Below are 26,409 nucleotides of genomic sequence, written 5' to 3'. Positions count from 1 at the left end.
CTCTTACCGGAACCTTCAATCTGATGCCCCGGACACCCAGTGGCATCATTGTGAATTTTAACCTAATTTATCACCCATTTTGACTATGTCATGATAATAATCAGGAAGCACGTGATTACCCTCATCGAGACCTTTAATTTGATACGCCACACGCCCTAGCGTCATGAACTTGAATTTTAACCGAATCTATGAATTACCATGACTACGTCATGATATATCGATAACGCATTTTCGTCCCGAATGATTCCCCACATCGAGACCTTGAATTTGATTTCCCACATGCCCTCGCAGTGTCATTTTGAATTTTAACCCAATCTATGACTCATTATGACTGCCTGATGAGTACAATCAGGAAGCATTTTTTTTTATTTACCCCGCGTGATTCCGTTAATCCGGACCTTTCATGTGATACCTTACACGCCTTAGCCTCATCAGTTTCACTTTTCACCCAATCTAATGTAGTCATTATTCTGTCTTAAGGGGCGCTGCCCAGTCAATTCAGCTAGTTCATTTGAAACAACAGAAAGGACAGCCCCCGCCCCCATTTCCCCCCGGCTCTCACCTTTTCCTTTGTGACCCCTAGTATATCAAGCCATTAACAGTAGCAGGCGAACAACCAGCACGCTAGCGCCGCCATGTGCTTTCCCACCACCCTTTCCCCGTCTCTTAGTGGATCCGTCAGGAGGAAAAGTTAAGATAACCCTTTTTTATGACCTCACCAGTCAATTATCACTCACGCGCCCAGCCGCGAAAATTAGGTATACAGCAAGTGCTTATGGCCATGAAAATTCAACAAGAAACTAAAAAAAAATCAGACACCCCCCTCCCTCCCAACCGATCATGCAGATCGCGATTGGTGCCGTACCCGCAGGTAACCTGAATTCCGAGCCCACAGTGACGCATGAAACTTAACAGCCAACCATAGCTGCCTGCTAGGCTACTAATACAGGGTGTTGCAACGATAACTGGAACACTTTAAAAATTTTTCCTGAGCGATCCGCCGCTCTGTTCGCGCTCAAACTTCACACAAAGGTCGCATTTTGTGGTCTATTTTGTTTGACACCGGGAACAACAACGGTACTTACCTGTTTATCCTGAAAATAAATAAAAACGATTTTCGCCTATGGGAAAATGGCCGCTGATTTGAACGTGCGAGCCAGCGCAAGTTGATGTTGGAACGACGGAACCACCTGCAGAGTGAAACGCACGTTTGGGATTCACGTACGGAGCCAAATGGTGCAGCAGACGATCAGAAAATGCACCTAGAAATGAGCTAACAGACGATCAGAAAACCCGGTTTTCGGGCTCGCACGTCCAAATCGCCGCCATTTTCCCATAGGCGAAAATCGTTTTTATTTATTTTCAGGATAAACAGGTAAGTACCGTTGTTGTTCCCGGTGTCAAACAAAATAGACCACAAAATGCGACCTTTGTGTGAAGTTTGAGCGCGAACAGAGCGGCGGATCGCTCAGGAAAAATTTTTAAAGTGTTCCAGTTATCGTTGCAACACCCTGTATGTACTCAAACTCAAAATGGACTCAAAACTCAAAATGTACTCAGAACTCAAAATGGACTCAAACTCAAAGTGTACTCAGAACTCAAAATGGGCTCAAACTCAAAATGTACTCAGAACTCAAAGTGTACTCAGAACTCAAAATGGGCTCAGAACTCAAAATGTACTCAGAACTCAAAATGTTCTCAGAACCCAAAATGTACTCAAACTCAAAATGTACTCAGAACTCAAAATGTACTCAGAACTCAAAATGGACTCAGAACTCAAAATGGACTCAAACTCAAAGTGTACTCAGAACTCAAAGTGTACTCAGAACTCAAAATAGACTCAGAACTCAAAATGGACTCAGAACTCAAAATGGACTCATAACTCAAAATAGACTCAGAACTCAAAATAGACTCAAACTCAAAATGTACTCAGAACTCAAAGTGTACTCAGAACTCAAAGTGTACTCAGAACTCAAAGTGTACTCAGAACTCAAAATGGACTCAAACTCAAAATGGACTCAAACTCAAAATGGACTCAGAATTCACTAGGTCTCAGGCGTACTGAAACTCAATCGGACTCAAACTCAGTCGGGATCACTCGGCTCAAACTCACTCAAGCTCAAACTCACCATGCCACACTAACCTCGCGCTCACTCAAACTCAAACTCACGCGCGAGTTTGAGTCCAAATGAGTGAGTGAGTGGACTCATGAGTGAGTTCGCCGACCTCTGGTACTGCATGCACTATGCTTGTTTTAGCTGCACAGCACTGCGACGCTGTGTGGTTGTCTCAGACGACACTGGCCAATTGGCATAAGCTAGCGTCACTAAATAAAGGCTTTTAGAGTATCGGCACTCTTTTCTCTCATTGTTATGTGCCGCCGGAATTTTCATTGGTCGGTCGGCACCACGTGATGTTTGTTTACACATGGGTGCAGCCATTTTGTTTTTGGGCGCCTCTCCTCTCTCTCTCTCGGCTGCGCGGGCGCTAGAGCGGCCGGTCGCACTCTGCCCGTACCAACCGGCGGCAATTTCGTTCGGAGAGATGGCAACACTGCAAGCCAGAAACAAAATGGCCCCCAGACGCCTCCGGGTGCGCGAAGTGGCGGTACTCTTAACTCTTTCGTTACCACGCCTATTCAAATCGATCACCGGTGATCGATGATTTATATTGCCTATTTCGACATGTTGTAGTCGTTTCTCGTACACCTAATGCGGCCAATGGTTAGTCTAGGCACTGCCCTTTCAGAATCAGTTTAAATTTTCCCGCTCCGGCGACATTGAGATTTTTGACGGCGTTGAGCTGAGGTGCGTGTGTTTTTGAGGAAGGGGGCGTGGCTGCTGCACTTTAGAAAAAAACGATGCAGGTCGTGGTTAGGCTGCATTACCATGATATTTTTTTTGTCAAAAGGCTCCTGGCAAGTCAAATACCAAATAATGCGGTCAGCTTTGTAATCCGACAGCGCTGAGAGGGGATAATTAGTTGAAAATGGCCCCAGCTATTCACTAATGATCTTTGGTTCGCACAAAAGGCAGCTTTATTCTCCCGAAGCTTATTTCTTATGGTCCCCCGCATGTCTAGCAAGTGTGCCTGACATTTTCAACCAGTTTCCAGCAGTTTCGTTTTCGTTTTTGCATTGCGAAATTCATATTTGGCGCTACTACGCAGTTACCCAACTACAAGCTCATTTTCCATGGCGCATCTGTTGCCCGCTACTGCTCCTTAAAACAAGCATGCCACTCGTGCTTCCACTTTATCTATGCCTTGCTTCTGCGATAAGAGCTTCCGCTGAAAGTCAAACGATAACACCAAGTCGTAGGGTATCAGTTCAGGCAAGGAGAACGCTTCCAATTGGCCTTGAACACCGCCAGCTGTTCACCGGCCAGTTTCGGTTTCATACGTGGGTATTTCCGGAGGTCTAGTGTCGCTTCTTAGTAGTACTGTCTATTCTGACAAAGTCTCCATTAGCCTTGTATTTGTTTCTTTTCGAAATTGTTAGGTGGCGCTGCAATGTAGTAGGCTAGTAGTGCTGAACTCACTTCACAGCCCGACGGCGGCTTCGTGAAAGCTTGCTGGGCACGATTCTAGCGCATCGTACCTTATTCCTGCAAGCAGGGCTACCATAGTGAGTCAGAACATGATAATAAACCGCAAATGAAAGTTCTGACTGATAAGTGATCATCAGAACTTCAACAAGTATCCACCAAAGAGTTTGGTCCTCAACTCCAAGTGGATTTTTTCACATCGCTTGCTTGCTTTCAATATTGTGCCGGTCATAATCATTGACGAGGTGTTTTTACATCACGTGGAGGCTAATTTGGGCCTTCAATAATGTCAAACCACCAGATTTCTTCTAGAGAACTATCAAAAATAGCAAAACTTGAAATAGAGGTTGGGCTTCACCACATGGCATGGGCACCACGCGGGCTAGCATTTTCTTTTATATCTGACAAATTGTACTGCGCAACTCAATTTTTTTTCTTAGACGGGTTTTGAATTTTTTTTCTTGGACGGGTTTTCTTTGACGGGTTTTTTCTTAGATGGGGTTTTGAAATGTACATTCTAAATTTTTTCTACTACTGGTGGTTTATTATACACAACTTACTTTTTTCTTATTTTCTTCGACGCGCAGACAAAAATTTCGAATTCAATAATTATTTTCGGAATCATTATTTAGGAAAAAATCATTAAAACTGGCGTCGTTGGAAAGCGCATGGAATCTGCATTTTATGTCACTGCAATGTGTGCCTAACCAATATGCATAGCACAAAAAAAATGTTTTGTTAGACCCTTTAAAATTGGTCAATTTCCTGTGGTAACGAAAGAGTTAAGCGTAGCTTATTTAGTGACGCTAGCATAAGCGAGTGTCTTACATGACCATATTTGTCGAGTAAACACCATGTTTCACGAAATGGTTATTTTCTGCCTTAAAAAAAAAAATCCAGGTGCAAATACGGTGAAAAACAAAGCAAAGGCAGAAAATGGCCCTGCGCGGTACGGTGGGGCCATCTAGGAGGACTGACGGTAAACAAAGTTCCGAACTTGGCTGCCGGGTCTAATGGCACACTAGGTTTCGCTTGAAGACCTGTTCTTATGATATCCTTGCAGACATCACGAAAACACATGGTTTCGTGGGAAAATCAACATTTTTAACTAAATTGATTAATTTCCCAGTGAATAAAGCATAGTTTGCTTCTGGACAAGTGCTGAGGGCACTATAAAACACAAAATCTTTCGAATAAAAGACGTATTTTGTCTGCATGATACCTTTAACCCTTTCGCCCCCGTTTTTTTCATTTGAAGCAAAACGGTGTTTTCTGAGTGTTGTCCTAAATTTTAGGGTCCCATAAGCCCACAAACAAAAAATAGAGCTGGAAGTAAAAGTAGTAGCAGATTTATTAATGAGGCAATTAATGAAGACAACTGGCAATTAAAACTTGTATAGAGCAATGATATCACTTTTTCCCATTTTTGTAAACGTTATGACTACATGAACCTACAAAAATTCAGCTTTGTAGTGCACGTATTTATAGATTTACAAGCTTGGGAATAAAACAGACCGACATTTTTTTCAACCTCAGTGTCGTAATCTTGACTTCACCGGAGCTTTCTCATTTTTGTAGTGAGTAGCTCCTCTAAAATGAAGCATCAGTGATATCTATCGCAATAGGCATCATTGAAGGACGATTCCCCCAAAAAACTAGCAGTTTTGGTTTCGTTCTTTATGTGCTAGAGGAACACAATGTGATGGCATCAATTGACGCCACCAGGGCCAAAAGGGTTAAGGGGGACATGGCAAGTAAAACGTCTTTTTTATACCGGTTTAAAGGGGGATGGATAGTGGATGTAGATGTCCAGCTACGTCTGCGGCTAACTTCACTGCTTTTTGAGAAATCAACTTGAAATTTGAAGGGTATGTATAACAAATATCTACTAAATGTGTGCAAAAATTTCAAACCGAAATATTTAAAAGTTTCTCAAATAAAATTTCAAATTTTTAGCTTTCTTTTCTCGGTTTAAGGAACATTTTCAGAAATGTTTTTACAGTAACAGGATTGAAACATTTCTTACATGTGCTAAATGCCTCAGCCTTTCTTCTGAACCAGAATAATAATGGTGGCATTAATCATTGATTTAAAAAAAAAAATAGTTACCTGGCACCAACACAAATTTGAATCATTTTAGACAGAAAGAATTGTGAATAAAAAAAATAAATATTAGTGAGAACATGCTTATTCTGGTTCTGAATGTGTACACTGCATACATAAACAACTAAAAAAAGTTTTGGAAACTCAAATAGGTGAAGAGAAAATGTCCATTTTCTCGGTGGAAATGGTGTTTTGAGAACTCCCACTTCAAAGTTTGTTTCATTTTTTTTTCAAATTGTGACTTCTTGTGTAGATTCTGAGAAAAGTGAGACAATGATACTAGCACAGGCGTGAAAGATGCTCTATTATGTCGAAAAAGAAACCAATTACAGGTGCGCAAACAGAATTATAGGCAACTGACTAGGCGTAAACACACGTTTCACAATGCATGTGCAATGGTATTTCAACTAACACAGCGCCACTGCGTCGTATAGTGAACCCCAGAAAAATTCAAGTAACTATGCGCTATATTTGCAAGTAATTATCAAAATAAACGTTCTCCCTCTTTTTGAAAGAAAAATAATATAAATAGCACTGTGTGTCACATGATACTTGCAGTGACTAGGAGCGGCCACATGAGGGCGCATTTGGCACCATTTCTAAATAACTTCTGGCACGCATCTGAGGATGCTACTTTGTGGAGACGTTCTCGAAGAACATTAAAATATTGTGGCAATATAATAAAAAAATTCTATTTTTAGTCGGTTTTGCCCTCTATCCCCCCAAAAGATACCTTCTATAGTTTTTAACTTAGAAGACTAATTACCTGAAAGTTACATTCACCATAAATAATTAGGCAAGAAGTCAAGAAGATTGTCACGTCAGTGTCGTCGAAATGTCTATTCTGTGCAAGGAAGCTGGCAACTAAAAAAGTATAGAAGATATTTTTAAACTTATTTAGGTTTCATTATTAGGTTAGTTAATGACATTTCTCCTAATGCGATTAAATTTGGTACATAAGTAACAAGAACAGTTTTACTTGCCTCGTGGGTTTTTGGGACCAAAAAATTGACCAAGAAAGCATATTTTCAGGTATCAGTTTTTCCTTAGTTTGCACAGATTTTCCTCTGAAAAGTTGGTACTTGAACAGTGACAGGTACTTATAAAAGCCATATCAGAGCCGTACAGGCCTGATTTCGATAAAAAAAACAATTTTTCGAAAATTTTCTCCTTTTTCGCCACGAGAGGTATTGCTACAATAGGAAATTCTCGAGAGGTACATCCCAGCATGTACAGCAGCTAGAAAGATAATTTCTCTTGCAGCATAAAGCTGAGTGTTTAAACCACCCAATAAAGGAAGGTAGTTATTTAATTAGCATTATTTCTAATTGTTTAGCAGGAGTACTTCATACCTAGAAGTTAGAATTGATGTAAACTTGTATGTGATTGCAAAACAAAAGAACTGCTTCCCACATTTCATTCTCCACAACTTCTGGTATCTATTCATGCCTTGCTGGTAATTTTTTGTTGATTAGTATTTTTTCATTGTTCTCAGAACAATTAAGAAAGATGTTTAATTATCTCCGAAACTAGATGCCTTACATCAAAACTAATTGGATATTTGAAATCAGTGAAAAAAAAAATGAACAGGCCCATTAAGCTTTATCAAGATTGGTAGGAAAGCAAAAAGAAGTTACCAAGACCAGCGTGCCCCGTTATTGATAAGATTTTTGGCCACAGGTCAGAGGCCACCATGCATCCAACCAGGGATCCCCTGGAGAAGGCTATTCACGTGCTCCTGTTTGCCATGGCAGTCAACCAAAGGACAGCTGTGACCCTGGCCCCACATTAGTACTTCAGAATGCTCCTTAGAATCGACTGTGGTCACACACTGTCTCAAGAAAATGGGGCCTGGGGAGCAAGGCCTGCTTCTAAGGCCTTCCAAGACGAGTAGAATGCCAGAGGGAGAACCCGAGAGAAGCGAATCCTCCCGGCACTGCCCCTGCCTACACTGCACGAAGGTAACCTGTGCAAGCTCCCACAACGTGACCGCGGCTGTACCAAGACGGCTAATGTCGAACACTTTGGTCAATTGGGCCAAACAGCCGGCAAAACGAGGCACGAGGACCCACACGGCCTACAACGGGTGAGGCAGCACAAGACGGGAGGGGCACTAATCCTGCCAGCAGTATCTGGCACTCCACATTCAAAGACGTGCCCCTAAACCAGTTAAGATGGCCGGTCCCAGCTGGTACCATCACAGGCCACTTGGAAGCCTCACCAACAGTGTACCAAAAACCTAAAAGATCACGCACACCTAACAGCCACACGGACAAAAGTTGAAAAAGCACTGCTATTGAGTTGAGGCTGGTAAGCATTGCTCGCTGCGACTACTTTGATTGGTGTCCCCAGCTTCCTATCCCTCCACATTCTGCCGATTCCACAGACCCGTACGCTCTTCCTCATCCCGTCATATCAAGCCATATTTGCCCGCACTTCTAGACATTCACAGATACTGCCACGCCGAGACACCCCTTGCCAAGTTGTGCAGAAGCTGTAACCATTGTGGCCCTCTGCGGCCAGCAAACCAAGGCAGACACTTGCTAGACATAATGAGAGGACATCGAGTAAAGAGGCATGGTCGCTTACCGGTACCACCTAAGTATAACTGGTGCGATTAGAGGACAGCAGGAAGGACAAAACCACCGGTCCCAATGTGACAGCGCTTCAAGAAAGGCTCGTTAAAGTACCTGACCTCACCATGTAACTGAGACGAGGAAAGCTTCTGATGTCCTCGTGGAAAAGAATGCCAGACAAGAGCCCCTGCGAAGCAACTTATGGGGGGACGCGGGTCTTAGAATGGTCAGAAATGGCCAAAATGTCGATTTTGAAAAAATCAAATTTTTGGAATATTTGTACCTTCAAGCACCTGCCTTCAAAATATCAACGCTAAATTCCATCGGGAAATACTTTAAAATCATGTTTTTGAAACACCTCGGGGGGCCTCGAAATGCCCCGAATCGGGCAAAAGTTGTTTCAAATTCCCGCGCGTGCCGCGGGCGAAGCAGCCGACCGATCGCCGCCATCTTGGCTTTGTTTTGAAGCTTGTTTCTTTGTGCGCATTTCGCGACATCTCAAAATGGCATCGCTTGAGTAGAACGACCGCCCTAGCCAGTTTACCGAAGGCACCTCCTGTGTCGCCAATTGGCTGGAGCGCGCGCGCGCGCGCGGTTTGAGTTTGTTGTTTGACGCCTCCCATTGGTCGGCGCGACTGCTACGTCACTTGTTCTTTTTTTTTTTTTTTTTTTTTCCCATCATCATGGCGTCTGCTACGCGCGTCTGACGGAGTCCACTCTTCTGGCGCAGCGCTCGCTTAGAGTAGTTTTGCTATACTCGGTGACAACTTGCCGCTGTGCCTTATCACCGTAGCCGGATGTTTCTCCGCGCGGCACAAGTAGGGCGTTACTAAGAATATTTTGAACATGGCGTGAGCCGTTTCCGTGATTTTTTGGACTTAATATGCTTATATACGACTCCAGTGATGACAAACAAACTGCGCGAGACAAGGCAGACGATATCACGCATTCATACCAAACCCCTTTCAAAACGCGCGCGTACTGACGTCACGGGTTCGGCGCTTTGGTGAAGTGATACACGACATGAGGTGCTGCCGTTCTTGAGTTGTAACCGAGTATAGACATTTTCGCTGTTTCTTTGGATTCTTTCATCGCACACTTTCGTGACTGATGCCAGGAGACGTACGTTTGAAGAGGACGACCCGTCATGCGTACGGGAAGCGAAAGCGTCATCCCACCACGTAGTGCGGCTTCGGGCCACTCGACTCAGCCGGATGAAAATTGTTCGCCGCCTCGTATTGCTTCGCCTGTCCCATGGCCTGACGAACTACCTCGGGAATCCAGACCTGGTCCAAGCACGTCTTGTCGACTTGACACAAGGTATCACACGGCGGTAAAGATCGCCACGCATACGTAACATGCAGACGAGATCAAGCGCAGCATGAAGACCAAATCACCAACGCAGCGGAAATTCGACCACCTTGAAGTGGATCTGGCGCACTCGAAGGTAGAATCCGGCACAGATTTTGTCTTAGTGGATATGGCAATGCTGAAAGACCTTTTTTGCGCACATCGAGTGTGGCAAGTGCGGGCTGGCGGCGCCGGATTTGAGACGACTGACAGGCAGTAGACTCGCTGTTAGGCTCCAGGTGGCGTGCTCGGTTTACGAACATCGTGTGGAGTGTTTTTCGTCACCAAGGACCGAAGGATCTGGCAACATCACTCCCTTCGAGGTGAACATAACGGCTTTGAAAAGTATTCAAAGCAGCAGAAAGGGGGTGTCTACTCTGTCGGATTTCTGTGCTGGGATGAACTTATCCTACAGAGGCTAGCCTACACCACAATATGTTCCAAGCGCACTTGAAAAAAGTGGTCCAGGTTTGCGGGGACACTGCAGCAGCCTCTGAAGCAGATAGTGTGTGTGTCGTCAAGGGCTTGTAGAGGGACCTTGCTCAGCCGCCAAACAACATTGATGTCATGTTTGATGGTAGGTGGATGACCAGGGGACGGTCGTCACACATTGGAGTGGTACAGCAAGCCTTCTGCAACTCGTTAACCCCCCCCCCCCACTTAAAACTTAAGTGCTGCGAAATCAAAGCTCAGTGTTTTGTCACAGGATCGCCCAAACGTTTCCTGCCATGCTGCCATAGGCCAACAAAGCTTGCCTTTCGGCTACTTTTTTTTTTTCCCAAAAAGCTCTTTTCAGGGCCAACGACGTGATGCTTTTGCAGAGAACGCACTGCGCAGTGTCCCACCCCTGTGTCCTCTCAAACTTCCTGCGCAAAAACCACGACTAAAATAGCCTCACCAAAGAACAAAAAAAAGGGGGGCATCTGAAGCAAGTTTCACCCCTCCCTCCTGCCGCCGTACCCAATATTCTGGGTACCAAAGTGCACTGTAATGAATGATGCCAGTTTACGAAGGACTGTTGCAGTTTTCACAACGCCAGCAAGACGCCAACCGATCTGAATTTGATAAATTTTGCTGAATTCCTGATGGTGTACGTTACTTGGCCTCTGGTATCTCCAGTTGTAGTTGACATTTTTGGAATCCAAAGACAGATTTGGGAATGGGAAGAACATGTCTTTGTTGCAGGGAAATACTGCAGTTACACTACTGACCGTTCATTTCATAACACATGGCCAAACTTGAAATGCAGTTTTCTCAGTTTCACATTTTTGGTGCAGCTTTTTGTGAACTCCTTTTTGCTTCGTAAGGTCAATCTTGGTACAGCTTTTTTCAGTAAAACCTAAGCTACCCGATGACATTCTTACTTTTTCTATTTAGGCCATGCATAAATAATGCCTTGCAGTTATTTGATGAGCCAAAATAGCAAATACTGCCATCTTTTATACTTGACATATTTTTTTGGGATGCCATGACTTTAGAGAAAAACGAAGAATGTCATCGGGTATGGGAACTCTCTGGCTATCAACTCATGTAATGAAAAGCTACAAAATGCAATGCGAAAGTTCATTAAAGCTGCGCAGGAAATTACCTAATTATGGTTTAGACTTTGCATGATAACTTTCAAACTAACAGCAGCAGCTCAAATATAATTGCATATTTGAAATCTATAGAAAAAAAATACATTTGTGTGCAAATTTTCATAAGTTTCTACCCATAAATAAAAAAGTTAGTTTTAAGACCCTCGTCCCCCCTTAATATTGAGGGACCATGCTTTCTTGCAGCATATCCTCAAACTATGTTCTCTGCAATTACCCCAATTCACTGCTAAATGCAAAGGGGAAAGCCAGTGGTGTTGCCGGGTAAACTTGCACCTGGGGTCCAGAAAATTTGTCACCCCCTCACATATACAAAACAATTAATAATAAAAATAGTGCCATTGTTATTATTAATAATATTAATGTCTTCCATTGTTACCATATTAAGGCTGGTTCACACTTGCTACCGAAGCTACCAAAAGCGATTTCTGTCGCTCTTGTCGCTCAGCATCGCTCTCGTCACGCAACAAGAGCGATTGGTCTCGACAAATTTTGTATCTTTCATTTAGATACCAATGTAAAAAAAAAACTTTTCACAGATACTGAATGCGTGGGCTTCGAAATGTCAATGCAAGTACAGTCGAACCTCGCAATAACGAAACCGCCGGGGAAAGCAAGAAAATTCGCTTTTGCGGAAATTTCGTTGCCGCGAGAATGAAACATAAACGACCGGAAAATTGGCCACAAACCAAAAATTTATTTCCTAAAGTCAGTTATATTACTTCGTGAGCCTTACCTTGCAGCCAACGTCACAGTTCAGCTATCACTGTACAAGTGGTTCATTGCTAGTCGTCGTGCGCGCCCAAGAACGAGATCGTGTCAAACGCATCCAAAACATCCCGAGGGTTCACCTTCTCTGCACGTTTTCCGCCCTGGCCCTCGGCACCGAGTACATCCGATCATGCAAGTGGAGCCCAGCTTCTTCTGTTTACGAACTTTGCCAGACAGAGTGGCACCTCATTGCACCAATACTGTTTACAAAACTTAGTGAGCACCGCTTTCTAGACGTCCAGAAAGGTCACAGCTGTCACTGTTTCGTTTTGCGCAGGTGCGCCATTAAAAACTGCTGTGATCCTTGCTTTTCAAAATGGTTGAGCTAGTTGCAGGCGTTTCCAAACTCGTCGGCGCTATCCTCCCTTGGGCCACTGATTTGGGCGATGATGGCTGCATTATCTCGTAGCGATAAAAACCTCCACTTTTGGGCTGGCGAAGGCATCTTACTGAGAGCAAACATGCCAATCGCCACACACAAACAACAAACGCACGCGCTCTGTTCAGCGGTAGTGGGCCAGCGTAGCCCAAGCCAAAGCCGCGACTTGAGTCACCATGTGATGATGATGATGTTAGGTTTTCTTGGCGCAAGGGCATCAAGGCCAAAGAGCGCCAGTACTATGGTGAGGATTATTCAAGTGAGAATATAAAGCAGAGAATATATAATAAAAGGTATCTCAGATTTCTGTTGGTGTAGAGGGCCAAGTAAAAACATTTGACACTATGACAGGCATTTTCTACGTGCACCCCTTGCCACCGTCTTTGCGGTAGCAATGAGTGGCCCTACCGGGTTCTAGCGTGCGATGGTGGCTCGGCTCACGGGTGATACGATACATACCTTAAAGAGTCACCATGTGTCACCCCCTGGTGGTGCCGCTGCGAGGCTGCCTCCACGGCCGCCGGCTGCGCGGTCTTTTGTAAACAAATAGGCCGGCGGCCATGCAAACGTGCTGTGGCTGAAGTTTACGCACTTTGAGTCCAAAAAAAATGCACTTGAGCACTTTTTGGATACAGTTACCCTCCAATGAGTAGGTAAAATGCCGACCAAACTTGCACCGAATTTCGTTAACGCGGGATCAGTTTCCAAAAACGTTTCGTTGCCGCGAGATATAAAATACATGGGCGTCTATGGACGTTCGCCGGGGATGCGAAAATATTTCGTTGCCGCGGGAATTTCGTACCAGTGGGATTTCGTTATCGCGGGTTTTGACTGTATGCATAATATGCAACATGCGATTTGAAATGAAGCCACAGGGTAACTGATGTGTAGTTATTTATAAAGAGCTGGCAATATATCAGACAAGTAAGCAGCAAGATAAGAAGTTGTGTTATTTAGGCAAACTAAACCATAATAGCTACACAAGCTTGGTTTAGAGAACCCCAGATGCCGACTCGGGTGCAGATCTCAAATACACAACACCGACCTTTTCAGTGAATTAGGTATCGATAAAAATCCTGACAGCAAGGACCATCGTGATGAGTCGCTCGTGAGCCCGAAAACATTACGAAAACACCATTAGCAGCCGATGGCCAAGAGCTACTTGCGGCAGCACAAGGTGTAATGCGCCAAACCAAAGTGGGGTAGGAGAAAAGTGGAGGCTGATACGGGGCAGCAGGAGAGTACCACATCTTACAGTCTATACCAAGCGAATGGATGCTTGCAAGAGCACTGGAGTTGTGAGAAAAAGTCTCAGTCCTCGTCAGGTAACGACACTAAGGTGGTTGCCAGAGGCGTTTGGAAAGCTTTGCAGCCCACTGTGCTAACTAAATCGTGCAGACGTCCCGAGGGCCTGGAGGAGGATGGCCAGCAATGATAGGGCTGCAAGACAAATAGTCGTTCAATTCAGATCAATTTTCGTGTGTCTAGGAACACACCTTAAACAAATGAAGCTTGAAGGACCACAGGCGGAGCCTGGTGAAAGAAGGCTGGGGGAGAAATAGAAGTTGTCCCAGAAAATAAACAAAAGTCGGACTGGCTTAAAAAAAAAAGCTATTTCCAAATATTGTGCAGGAAAAGTGGTATAAAATGCGAAAGAAAATGACTGCCCCAGAAATTCGGAAAAGCCGCCTGCGCCTACCGGTTTGTCACTAAAGGCAAGCCTCCGTGGTAGCAACTGCATGCTGTAAATTTCTCTAGGTGAGCATTTCAGTACTTTGAAATAGATACATTGTCGGGTCTCTGTACTTCAATGGTTATCTGGTTACTGAGAATGGGAGCAGATAGAAAGGGGACCTTTAGCGGGGAAGAGACGACTGGATGTACACGAGTCGTCTATGCGGCCAGTGCACGGCGGGTCGTGTGGATGTTTGTCGGCAACGATGTCGTCGTTTTTTTTTGTTTTTTTTTTCGTACGTTGTAAAAAATATTCCATCACACATTTTCAAATTTTAATTGACATTGGTGTCTTGGGAAAATGAACACAGTATAAATTGGGAGGTTCAGGCTTACCAGTGAAGCAGCCACCAGCCAATGGAGCAAATCCGAATTGAAGGAGGTTACGAAGCGATAAAGAAGGAACTCTTGAATAAAATATCAGATTCGTACGGGCCCGAGTGCATCACCGTCACACGCTGGCTCACAACCGTTCGGTCGCACCCATCCTGATATGTTGGTGACAACGATTTCATTCACGTCGTGCAGTCGACTAGCTCAAGACGACTCCTAGATGAATCAACCTTTTCCCAGTATCTGAAGAAATAATATCGTCCTCCCCAACCAAAAGTAATAATAACCAAGAACAAGAAGTTTGGCAAAACCAGCTCGATTCACTCTTCAGGGGTGACTGGGGTCACACGTAGCGCCGGTCACTCACAAAGTGCCTCGCTGTGGAGTGCGGTGCCCGCGTGTACACAAGTGGGAGGGTTCGGTGGGAAGGATTTATGTTCTTTGCATTTTTTTCTCCAGTTGGTCATGCTTCCGGAACATTTCACCAAAGTCTCTTTTGCGGCCTGATGTTTCTGATAATGCGATCAGTACTGGGTGACGGTTTGCAGCCGGACGTCGTCGTTGCACTGCCTGACTCGTTCCAGTAGATTTTTTCCTCTCCCCAATGCGTGGGGAGTGGCACTCAGCTCAAAAATCTTGTATACGACACTGGGCGTCCTGTCCTTTGTCGCCGAGTCTGACATTTTTAGATGCGACGCTGAGAGGAGCATCCCTTGCCGGCGGCCCTGTCCTGCGTGCATCCGTCGTCCGCGTCCACACAGCTGCGTTTCTCCTCCGCTCGCCTCCTCTCCTCTCTCCGATAGCGAACACTCTCTCCCAACATCTGCGGTTGCAGTTGCGCCGCGCGCGGCCCTGCACGCGGCTGCGCACTGTGCGCATGTGCAGTACTCTCTCTCTCCGCGGTCTTCTCTCCTTCGGGCGCTCCCACCGGTCTCAGTCGACGGTCGTCCGCGCTTGCGCTTGCGCTTGCTCTCTTGCCGTACCCGACGATTGCTTGATGCGACCATACCTCCTAAACAACGCCTAAACGACTTTCATTTGCATGTATGCGTGGTCAAAAGTGAAAATTACGCCCACCTCCCCTTGCGGGAACCCAACGATGTGATGGAAACGCAATGGACGTCCACTACGCATTTCACGCTATTCGACTAATCGACCCAATGGAAACGCCAATAGAACGCCCTTCAGCGTCGCATCACACCAGGGTTCCCGCGAGGGGAGGTGTGCGTAATTTTTTTTTCTAGTAATGTTCACAAAAAATGTGTGCCTCAACAGGGCTGTGCTGGAGGTTGCACTTCAACAGAATGGCACCCCGATACTGCCTAGAAGCAGCCTGCCTGGGAATGTCTGGAACACAACACACTCGCCTTTGTGGGCTTGAAGTGTTCCCTCTTTACAGTACCAACCCACTGAGCAGCGAGTTTCAGCTCCCGCGGGAAGCTGTGAAAGACCACTTTATCGCGGCCATAGGTGCTGTTGCAACCGAATGACGAGCAGAACCTCGGCATGGTTACTCCGCTTCCTCGGCACGATTGTGAAGCAGTACAACGCAGCACTGAAAAAGTTTCCACTACTAGTTGCTAAATAAATTTTTTTAATATTAACATTGAGCTTACTGATAAAAAAAAAATTCGAGTCAAACCCTGCCGTAACCGGCATGTAGTAAGTGAAACGATCCTGGCCAATCCCCCAAGTGGGTATGCGCCACAAACTGCGCAGGAGGCCGCCTGGTTCTTGCTGCGGCAGGAAACTAAACATCCCCCTCGTGAGGGGCACGATCAAATGCAGAGCATTTCCAGGGGCGCACGACGTTAAGTAGTTTGCGTTACGTTAATGTTGTTGCACTTGTTGCTGTTGGTTGTTGTATTGTAATTAAATGAGGAGACGTAATTACGTGGTCACGTGACATCATTTATTAGCAGGTGGGTATGATTATTGTGGCGCAGTGGGAAGAGCACCATGTACCTCGCGTTCCGCCCACAGGTAGTGAATGCGTTGTATCAGCAGCTTCTTGACGTAGTTTGAATGAGTCAAGGATATAAGGCGCGTTCATAGCCCTCCATTCTGTGTCGGCTTTGTGGCGCAGTGGGTAGAGCACCATGTACCTTGCATTCCGCCCGCAGGGTCGTGGGATCGAAACCAGGCGCCGGTAAGTATTATTTTTTTTATATAGTGTAGGAGGAGGGTTGCGGACGACGATGGACAACTAGAACGGGTGACATCGTGAGTTAAAGAAATGCTCTGCATTTAAAACTCAGCAGAACACTATCACTAGCACAGAAGCTGCCCTTCTCACCCACCTCAATTATCGCGTGGTCCCCCGATCACCTTCCGGAATGGAGCACTCAGAGGATCGAATGCCTAATGATAGAAAGTGGGTGACGTACCTGGTGTTTATGTTTTTGTTATGCAGTTAATTTTGTTGCCCTGTCCTTGTTTTTACTCACCCTCCATCTTGAAAGACAAACCTACCAAAGCAAAATATTTAGGTCATCAGCTTCAAATATTTCGTTACTTCGAACTCCGTGGGACACCCACACGCAAACCATGATAAAATAGAAAAAAATTAACACAAGGCTATCCGCTTTATTTATGTGCGCAATGCAAATACTAATTTACACTGCTTTTAACTTACAGGAGAATGAAACAAAAAACAGAATCACCTGGTTAACCATTCGGTAAATAAAATAAATGCCTACATAACTGTTCTATTTCTTGCATAATTTGTTTGACAAGCTACTCGTCCATTGTTCTTTTAGTTTAATTACACGGGGCTGCATGGGATATGCCCCTTCCATACAGTATCGCCATCTTTGTGCAATCGCCGACTTAAAAAATATCAGCTATCAACACCTGATTTCAGATCCTTCGCGACTGCTTGGATCGTGAATTGGTTGGTTAGTGCAAGCACTGAAGGAATCTGGTGCAACCAAGAAACATTGCGACGACCCATTTGTCACGCCCATTGTTGGACACCCCTCCCCTCCACTTGCGCCCTCCTCCCAACACAGGCTTAATTTGTACAGTTAGCTCCTCTGTACCAACTGCCATTGCATGTTTCACACTTATTTTCATTTCATTTTAATTCTCGGTCCCTGCTTCCTCAAGATTCAATCTTCCCCATTTTTTTTTCAAGTCATTTTCACTTTGGTTTCCTTCTGAAAATATGACAAGTGGACCGGGGTACACGGTCTCCGACTCATCACCGCGAAGACTCCAGAAAATGCTAAACATTCACCATGAGCCCGCAAACATCTCACGTGCGTAAAAAAAAGCCATGTGGAAAGCCGCTGAGGACACACGACCAAAGTCTCATTGGCCCTGATGCCTTCCCCCTTCACCCCTGCCCCTACACCCCACACCCCCGTACTGCTCTCGTCAGAGGCACCAATTTGCCCCCACGTAACGTAAAAACATCTAGTCAATGACTGACTTTGCATTTACAGCCAGCAAAATATTTGGGACAAGCATGCGATGCGGGAATGACGTGCATGAAGTTGAAAACGGAACTCCATGGTTGATGCTTGTTGACATTCATGTTCAGTTATCTCTCAAAACATAAAATTGTGCTTTATGATCATCTTCGGACTCGCTATTGAAGCCTTGCTTGCAGAAATGAGGTGCGGTGCACTAGAATCGTGCTCTGCAAACTTTGGCAGAGTCTGTTGCGCGATAAACAGATCAGCACTGTGAGCCTCCTCCATTGCAGCGCCACCTAACATTTTTGAAATGAAACAGTACAAAACTTATTGGAGACTCCATCCGAATAGACAGTTCAACTAAGAAGCAACACTACCCCCGGAGATGCCCTCGTATGGGAACGAAACTGGCAGGCCAACAGCTGGCAGTGTGTAACGCCGGTTTGAAGCACACAAAAGAAAAAGCAATGACCTTTTCTTTTGTGTGTGGGTTTGTGTGGTTTCCCTCCCAGTTTTTTTTTTTCCTTCTTTTTTTTTTCCTTGGCCTAGTTATTTCCCCCCTTCTCTATCTTTTCTTTTGACCTGAGGCTTGCAGATAGTATCTGATAAGGACCCCACTCTCACCGTCTGGTCTGCTTCCGGCGGTTCTGAGAACCTTTCCTTATGCCCCGCGGCGGGTCAACAAACACCCTGTCATCCTTTCTCTCCAAAAATTCCCGGAATATCAACCACCGGCTGACTTCCCTGTGACCTACTTCGCGGCTTAAACTATGCAACCTTCTTTGCCCCTCAATATCTCCCCTGACATACTCCCAAACCAATCCACTTTCTCAATTTCACTTTCTTCTTTCCTTCTCCCCACCCACCTGGGGACCTACCCCTATATAAAGCGTGCCAGCCAGGCGAGAGATTGCCCTGACGAAAGCAAGTCTCTTTGCTGAAACGTTGGCAACAATCGTGCTTTTACCTTGTTCAAAGTTTTCTTTTCTTGTGTTCTCTACCATCTTCAAAAGTTCAACTGCTACCTATATATATATATATATATATATATATATATATATATATATATATATATATATATATATACACACACACACACACACACATATATATATATATATATATATATATATATATAGGTGCAACGTTCATCCATAGTGGTGAGGCTTACCGGAGGATTTTCTCGACGACGGCCATCATGTGCTGCAGATCTAAGGGTGGGCCTTCTGGTCGCTGATGTTGCTGGTGGCCGTCACGGGGCAAGCCAGGTGGCTCGCTGTGAGGGACTGGTGGCTTGGTACTGGGTGGCTGTTCCCGAGGGCAGATCATGTGCTGCAGATCTAAGGGTGGGCCTTGTGGTCGCTGAGGTTGCTGGTGGCCGTCACGGGGCAGGGCAGGTGGCTCGCTGTTAGGGACTGGTGGCTTGGTACTGGGTGGCTGTTCCCGAGAGCCGATCATGTGCTGCAGACCTAAGGGTGGGCCTTGTGGTCGCTGACGTTGCTGGTGCCCGTCACGGGGCAGGGCAGGTGGCTCGCTGTGAGGGACTGGTGGCTTGGTACTTGGTGGCTGTTCCCGAGGGCTGATCATGAGCTCCCCTTCCGGAGTAGGACGCGTGGCGCCTACGATGTCGGCACAGTGGGGCACCAGCTCCCCCACACGGCCAAAGCCGTGGTCCACTAGAGTCTGGTCATTGCCCGTCAGACCCTGCGCAGTTAGCACACCACCTCTAAAGAGCTGCTCTAGGTGGTTGAGGCACAGAACTGGTGTTGCACAAAAGGAGCGCCAGCCGTGCCCACTGCCAATCAACACCACCAAACAGGATGGCAGGACCCAAGAGCTGCACACCCAAGTCGCATAATCGGGCTACTGATGCAACGCGACCACGTAACTAGCTCCTGCGGCTGAAACTACAATACATCCTGATTGAAATACATGTGAACGATATGTCTCCTGCCTCCTGACTGACCTAACCTAGTGGTTACGGAAACTTTAAACATCACTCTGGCACCCAGCACCTTGCGAGTAGTGCGAGTGCAATGGCAATTAAACTGGAGAAGTTTGCACATGGCCTGCATCAAATATGAATCAAGATATTTTTAGTACGGTAAACTAGATTGTCCCCGTTCTGTTATACAAGAGGTAGATCTATGCATGAACTTAAAATGAAAAACTCACAGTACAAACACAGGCAAAGGCCTACATAAGAATCTGTAAAATGTCTGGAGTCTCCATGCACCCACCCACTCCATTCATCTGTAGCAATGATGCATGATGCACGCTGCTTCACTGTAGCCAGCGATATTTCACTCCCACGTAGGTACGGTGCGCAACACCCTTGTCTATAACACTGAGTTCAACTTCAACTGGTTACTTCTCAAAACTACGGCCTCAAACTTGTCACAAAAGACGTTGAGGCCAAAGTATATCGTCAAGACTTCAGAATGACACAATAGTTTTCTTCAAATGTTTTTCGCTCGAGGCAAGATAAGGCTATAAGTACGAAACCTGTGTTATAGACAAGGGTGTTGCCCTCTGTACAAGCCAGACACTTCAGGCATGGTATGAAACGTGGCGATAAATTGTGCCCCACATCGACTTCACAGATACAAAACCACTTTTAGGAAAGCAATGCGTAGGATTGATCTAAGAAGACATTTTTACATTTTTACAATTAGCGCCAGAATCCACGACTACCGCGAGGCCACACAGGCCGAACGGCAGGCTCCTTCTAGCAGTTGCTCAAGAGAATAGCCAAGCGCTCGAGGCAAATTTGTGGATGGTACTAGGTTATACAAGAGTAGCGTGGTTTGCATCCAGGGGGGAACTTAACGTCACCTGCCACCTGCTACTGGTGACGAGATGCAGCGGAACCATCCCCCCGCCCCCCCCTCATCCCCATCTCTCCCTTCCTGTACGTGCGTCTGCGCTGGGGGGGGGGGGGGGGAGGCAGTAGGCAGGACATGAGAGTTCTTCACCAGTAGAAGGCTAAAGCAGTAAAAAAAAAAGCAAAGCAGAAGGCACACCCTATAGACTTCATTAAACTCCGACAGCCAAAGTCCATCAGGATGAGTGTCGACGACCTAAAACCAGGGTTCTCCCCACGGTGGGCGGCGGTGGAAATGCCGCCCACTGCTCCGCTTCACCATCCACTCACTGCCTTTGGTAGGCCACTCACCACTCCGACATGCCCGTTCGAAGTGCGTGCCGGAGGAACTAAATATGGCCACTGTGTTGAAGCAACGCCAGTAGCAGTGGGTTGCACCTTCGCCATATCGTTACGTGAAAAGGAGATAGAACAAGTGGCTCTGAAGTCTTACATTGCCAGATGCGTGCAGACCTTGGAGTCGATGGCTGCACTTGCTGCTTTCTAGTTTTGTTTAGGAGCTTCCACTTTTCACCACGCTGCGGCACCACAATATCCGGTGTTTGACGAGGCGTTCAATTTATATTATGAAAATTTGAAATGCTTAGATTTTTTGCCCTCTGCCGTCTTCAATTCTCCATATATCCACCTCTCAAAAATTCCTGGGGAGAACCCTGCCTGAAACATAAGTTCACTAGACACCAGTCGCCAACCGTAGTAGTACAGTTGAATGGCCATTAATTAGTGCCAATTGTGAGGGTGGTGTTGCGACCGGGCGGGGGCACCCGATCCGAACTCCGCGGCCTCCGACATACGAGTGGTAGCGTGTATGATGCGAGCGGCCAGCCGCTGTTGCAGCCGTGAAGAAGTCCAGAAGCCGTAGGCTAACGTAACTGTTTACTTCATAGCGAGAGGTGAGCCGAAGCCAAAGAACAATGCCCCGACGGGCGAGGTTACAATACAGGACTCGAGCAGAGCGACAACATCGATTCGCTGCTCTAACAGGAATGGTTTACAACGCTTAGGCAGCTCTATTTATACCCAAAAGCGGTAACGGTCAAACGCCAACACGCTGGAACACGCACTACACTCTTTCCAGAGTTCGTAAGCTGTTCATAGCCTCGGGCACGTTGAGTCCGAGAGAGGGGAGAGAGGAGGACTCCGTTGCGATCACCGGGGCCTCTGTCCTTGAAGAGCGTGGAGACGAGCCACGCAGGCAGCCGCCGAAGTTCAGCCGCCGTAGGCAGCCGCCGAATGCGCAGAGAGCGAAGCGTCTGACGAGGCTTTGTCGCAACTTGTTGCCGACATGATTGCGCCTGTTTTCGAAGGCGCACGAGTGGCTTCGCCGCACAGCCGAGGAGTGATGCGGGGAAGTACTGCGGCGCTGGCCCATTCGTAACAGCTTCTCCGCCGGGGGTCCGAGATCCCGATGGATAAGGGTCTGCAACCGTTGTCCGGAGGGATGCTGTCGAAGTGAAGTGTTCGGCAGACGCTCGACTCCAGGCCTTGGCTGTACGACACCGTGCTGGAGCCTCACCGGGCGGGTCACTGGACGAGTAGTGGCTCCCCAAGAACGTCTCTGGCTTGGTCAGGCAAGCAACAGAACAACACAGGAAGACACAACCGCATCGCCGGCAAGTGCGAAGACAAATCAACACTGAAGATTTACCAGGCTTTTAGTTGCGAAAAGTACGCGAATAACTAACTACTCTAGTTATATTTTTGCCCAGCAGTACTTTAGACAAGTGAAAAACTTGAAAGGTGACATTTCGCTTGATTGGAAATGTCCCACACAAAAAGAAATGTAATCGTAAAGGGCGAAACCTGCTCCAGGAAAAACAATGAACTTGAGAAAGTCAGGCGTCTACAAGCCACTTCTCGCGCTGAGAGCTGCGATTCGAGCTCTCGTCATTGCTCCGAGTTTTCCCTTTCTGGTATCGCACTTTAGGTGCACCCGTTCTCTGAACGCTGCTGCGACCGCGTGAGAGGACACCGGCCGTTCGCTTCGACAACAGTCGAGCGCGCGAAGGAGCGAACGAGATTTTCCAACGTTCAAACGAGAGGCGCGCACTCCTTTTTGGAGGCGGCGTTCCCTTGGCGCGAAGCGAGCTCACTGCTTGGCCTCTCGGCGTGCCCGCCCTGAAACGCGCGCCACAAGTACCCGCGGAAGTTTTCGCTATCTCCTCGTTGCTCGCCTTCTTACGAACGCGTTCGGCAAGCAAACGCCGGAACGCGTTTGCGTTCCTTCCCCTTGGCTGGTCGGTTCCCGACTTCGGCTCAGCCACAAGAGAAACTGGAATCTCAACTAGCTCAGCCGATGTGGGCTTATCGTCGGGAGCATCAGCTGGAAATGACACGGGCACGACGAGCTCTTTAGACACCGGGTAGCTTCGTACAGTCACTACCTCGTCGTCCCTCGCGCTTACGGCGGCAGCCTCCGCACGCGAAGCCCGAAGCGTGTTCCCGTTATGCTTCCTCACTGCCAGAACTACACTACAACTAAGCTGCCCTGTCTGATTCTCAAAAGACGACTCAGCCGCCCGCGACACCTGAATCTCTACGAGCTCGGCTGGCCGTCGCTCGAGGTCAGCTACCTGAGCTGGTGGCACAACGGAATCGGCCTGCTCAGTGGCGAGATTGTCATTTCTCCCAAATGAACCGTGCAAACCGTTCGCTGCCTCGGCTGCAGGCTTTGCCACCACATCGCTCGTTTCCGCACTACCGTCCGAAGGAACAACCTCCGTTTCAGCGGACTCGTGCGGCGTCTCGGAAAGCTCATCGTTTACGCATTCCTGCGAAACGTCGCTATCTCGCGAAGTGTTCACGTTCACGTCAGCAGCAGTTCCCTCGACGTCGCTGCGACCGCGTGAAATGACACCGGCCGTTGTTTTCGACAAAGGCCGAGCGCGCGGAGAAGCGAGCGAGATTTTCCAGCGTTCGAACGTAAGGCGTGCAATCCTTTTTGGAGGCGGCGTCCCCCTGGCTCGATGCGAGCTCACGGCTTCGCCCCTTCGCGTGCCTGCACTGAAACACGCGCCGCAAGTGCGCGCAGAGGTTTTCCCTCTATCCTTCTTGCTCGCCTTTTTACGAACGCGTTCGGCAAGCGAACATCGGAACGTGTTTACGTTCTCTCCTCTAGGCTGATCGGTTCCCGACTTTGGCTCAGCCGCAGTCGACACCGCAACCTCAGCTAGCTCCGCCGATGCTGGCCTATCTTCGGGAGCATCAGCTGGGAGTGACAAGGGCACGACGTGTTCATTAGACACCTGGTAGCTTCGAACAGTCACTACCTCGTCGTCCCTAGCGCTTTCGGCGACAGCCTCAGCAAGCGAACACCGAAGGATGTTTTCGTTCTGTTTTGCGGCTGTCAAGGCTACACTAGATCCAAGCTGCCCTGTCTCAAAAGACGGCTCAGCCGCCCGCGACACCTGAATCTCTGCGTGCTCAGCTGGCCGTTGCTCGAGGTCAGCTACCTGAGCTGGTGGCAGAACGGAATCGGCTTCCTCAGTGGCGAGATCGTCATGACTCCCAACTGAGCTGTGCAAACCACTCGCTGCCTCGGCAGCAGGCTTTGCCACCACGTCGCTCGTTTCTGCACTACCGTACGAAAGAACCTCTGTTTCAGCGGACTCGTGCGGTCTCTCGGTAACCTCATCGGTTACGCATTCCTCCTGAGCTGGTAGCAGGACGGAATCGGCTTGCTCAGTGGCGAGATCGTCATGACTCCCAGCTGAACCGTGCAAACCGTTTTCTGCCTCGACTGCAGGCTTTCCCACAACGTAGGTCTCTTCTGAACTGCCGTCGTCCGAAGAAACAACCTCCGTTTCAGCGGACTCGTGTTGCCTTTCGGTAGCCTCATGGCTTAGGCACTCCAGCGAAACCTCACTATCTCGCGAAATGTTCATGTTCAGACCGGTAGCCGTTCCTAAGGCCTCCCGCGAATTTGAACCGTCCGAACACTCCGCCGAGATCTCCAAAACAAACGCCGACACATTATCGCACTCAGTGGACACGCACTGCCCTCTGCCGCCTCTGGCGACAGTCTGAGCTAATGCGCCGTCGTTATATTGGTTATCTCTCTCAGCAACCTTGCCGCTCTGCTCGGCTGCAACCGTCACCTCCGACTCGCGCTCCCGAGCGTCTGCTACTGGCAGCGCTGGCACGGTGCTTTCCTCGACAACGAGGTCTTTCTCGAGCAACAATTCTAACTCGAGCTTCACTTCATCCTGATCGAGTTGAATTTCATGCCCTAGGTGCTTGTTCTCTCGTTGCAGTCTCTCTCCCTCGAGCTCCCTTCTTTCCTGTTCAAGGCGCTCGAGCTCGAGGTCGTACCATCGCATCTTTTCCTGGTGCTGTCGTTCTTTTTCCTCGCGTTCCTGCTGTCGTTTCTGCCTCTCGAGCTCCTCTACTCGCTCTCTTTCCTCGTGTTTGAGTTTCTGCTCTCGCATTCTTTCCTCGTGTTCTCGCTTTTTCTCCTCGCTTTCCTCACGCTGGCGCTCATCCTCTGCAGCCTGACGTTTAGCCTCTGCCTCGGCGGCCTGACGTTTAGCCTCTGCCTCGGCGGCCTGACGTTTAGCCTCTGCTTCGGCGGCCTGACGTTTCGCGGTCTCCCTGCCATTGATCAGCTCAATGCATTCCGACAGCTCCTCATCGTCAGCCCCGACAGCGAGTATAGCCTGTATCAGCTCTGGCTTTCTCAGTGCGTCCGTAACATCCAAGCGCAACTCTTTTGCAAGCTCCAACAACTGCGGTTTTTTCAACGCCTTCAAATTCATGGCCGGTCTAGAGTGCTGCTTTCCCACTGCTCCAAAAATGTTTTGCGCGAATAACCCACGCGACAAAAACACGCCCTACCAGCTATCCTCAGAAGCCTGGTAAAACTCAGTGAAGAAAAGTCCCGCACTCACCCTTGACCGCCGTGAATTCTGCGAAGTCCGAAGCCGCCTTGACGTCCGTGGTGTTGGGTCTCGCACCGCTGGCCTCAGGTGTTACGAAGTTGCCATCCGACCGCTGCCAACCAGTTGTTGCGACCGCGAAGGCCGACTGCAGCCGGGAAGACGTCCAGAGCTGAAGGCTAACGTAACTGTTTACTTCATAGCGAGAGGTGAGCCGAAGCCAAAGAACAATGCCCCGACGGGCGAGGTTACAATACAGGACTCGAGCAGAGCGACAACATCGATTCGCTGCTCTAACAGGAATGGTTTACAACGCTTAGGCAGCTCTATTTATACCCAAAAGCGGTAACGGTCAAACGCCAACACGCTGGAACACGCACTACACTCTTTCCAGAGTTCGTAAGCTGTTCATAGCCTCGGGCACGTTGAGTTCGAGAGAGGGGAGAGAGGAGGACTCCGTTGCGATCACCGGGGCCTCTGTCCTTGAAGAGCGTGGAGACGAGCCACGCAGGCAGCCGCCGAAGTTCAGCCGCCGTAGGCAGCCGCCGAATGCGCAGAGAGCGAAGCGTCTGACGAGGCTTTGTCGCAACTTGTTGCCGACATGATTGCGCCTGTTTTCGAAGGCGCACGAGTGGCTTCGCCGCACAGCCGAGGAGTGATGCGGGGAAGTACTGCGGCGCTGGCCCATTCGTAACAGTGGCAATTAACTTCTACCTTTCTGCCATCCATAAAACACTGTACCAGGTCACATTCACCCTCACAGTGCCCATGAATACTGCAGGAAGGAATATCCAACCTCATTTCAGCAGTTTACTACTACCCAGAACTCGCACAGGGCAACTCTAA

The 26,409-nt window shown here is 47.7% G+C and overlaps 1 protein-coding gene across 4 annotated transcripts in view; it reads right to left on the bottom strand.

Annotated features, from left to right (window-relative positions):
• LOC144142439 (uncharacterized) overlaps nucleotides 1-26,409 on the bottom strand; it is a 242,202-nt gene that overhangs the window by 177,940 nt on the left and 37,853 nt on the right. For all 4 annotated transcript variants that reach the window (XM_077673960.1, XM_077673951.1, XM_077673969.1 and 1 more), the window contains one exon: nucleotides 18,977-19,509. In XM_077673960.1, the coding sequence (XP_077530086.1) occupies nucleotides 18,977-19,509 (533 nt within the window). The remainder of the gene's footprint in view (nucleotides 1-18,976; nucleotides 19,510-26,409) is intronic.

Source organism: Haemaphysalis longicornis, unplaced genomic scaffold (assembly GCF_048455015.1).
Source record: "Haemaphysalis longicornis isolate Haplotype H1 unplaced genomic scaffold, Haemaphysalis longicornis Haplotype H1 scaffold_1, whole genome shotgun sequence".
In the NCBI taxonomy this organism is placed as follows: Eukaryota; Metazoa; Arthropoda; class Arachnida; order Ixodida; family Ixodidae; genus Haemaphysalis; species Haemaphysalis longicornis.
Note: the sequence above shows the minus strand (reverse complement) of the source record. Positions and strands in the feature narration are given on the sequence as shown.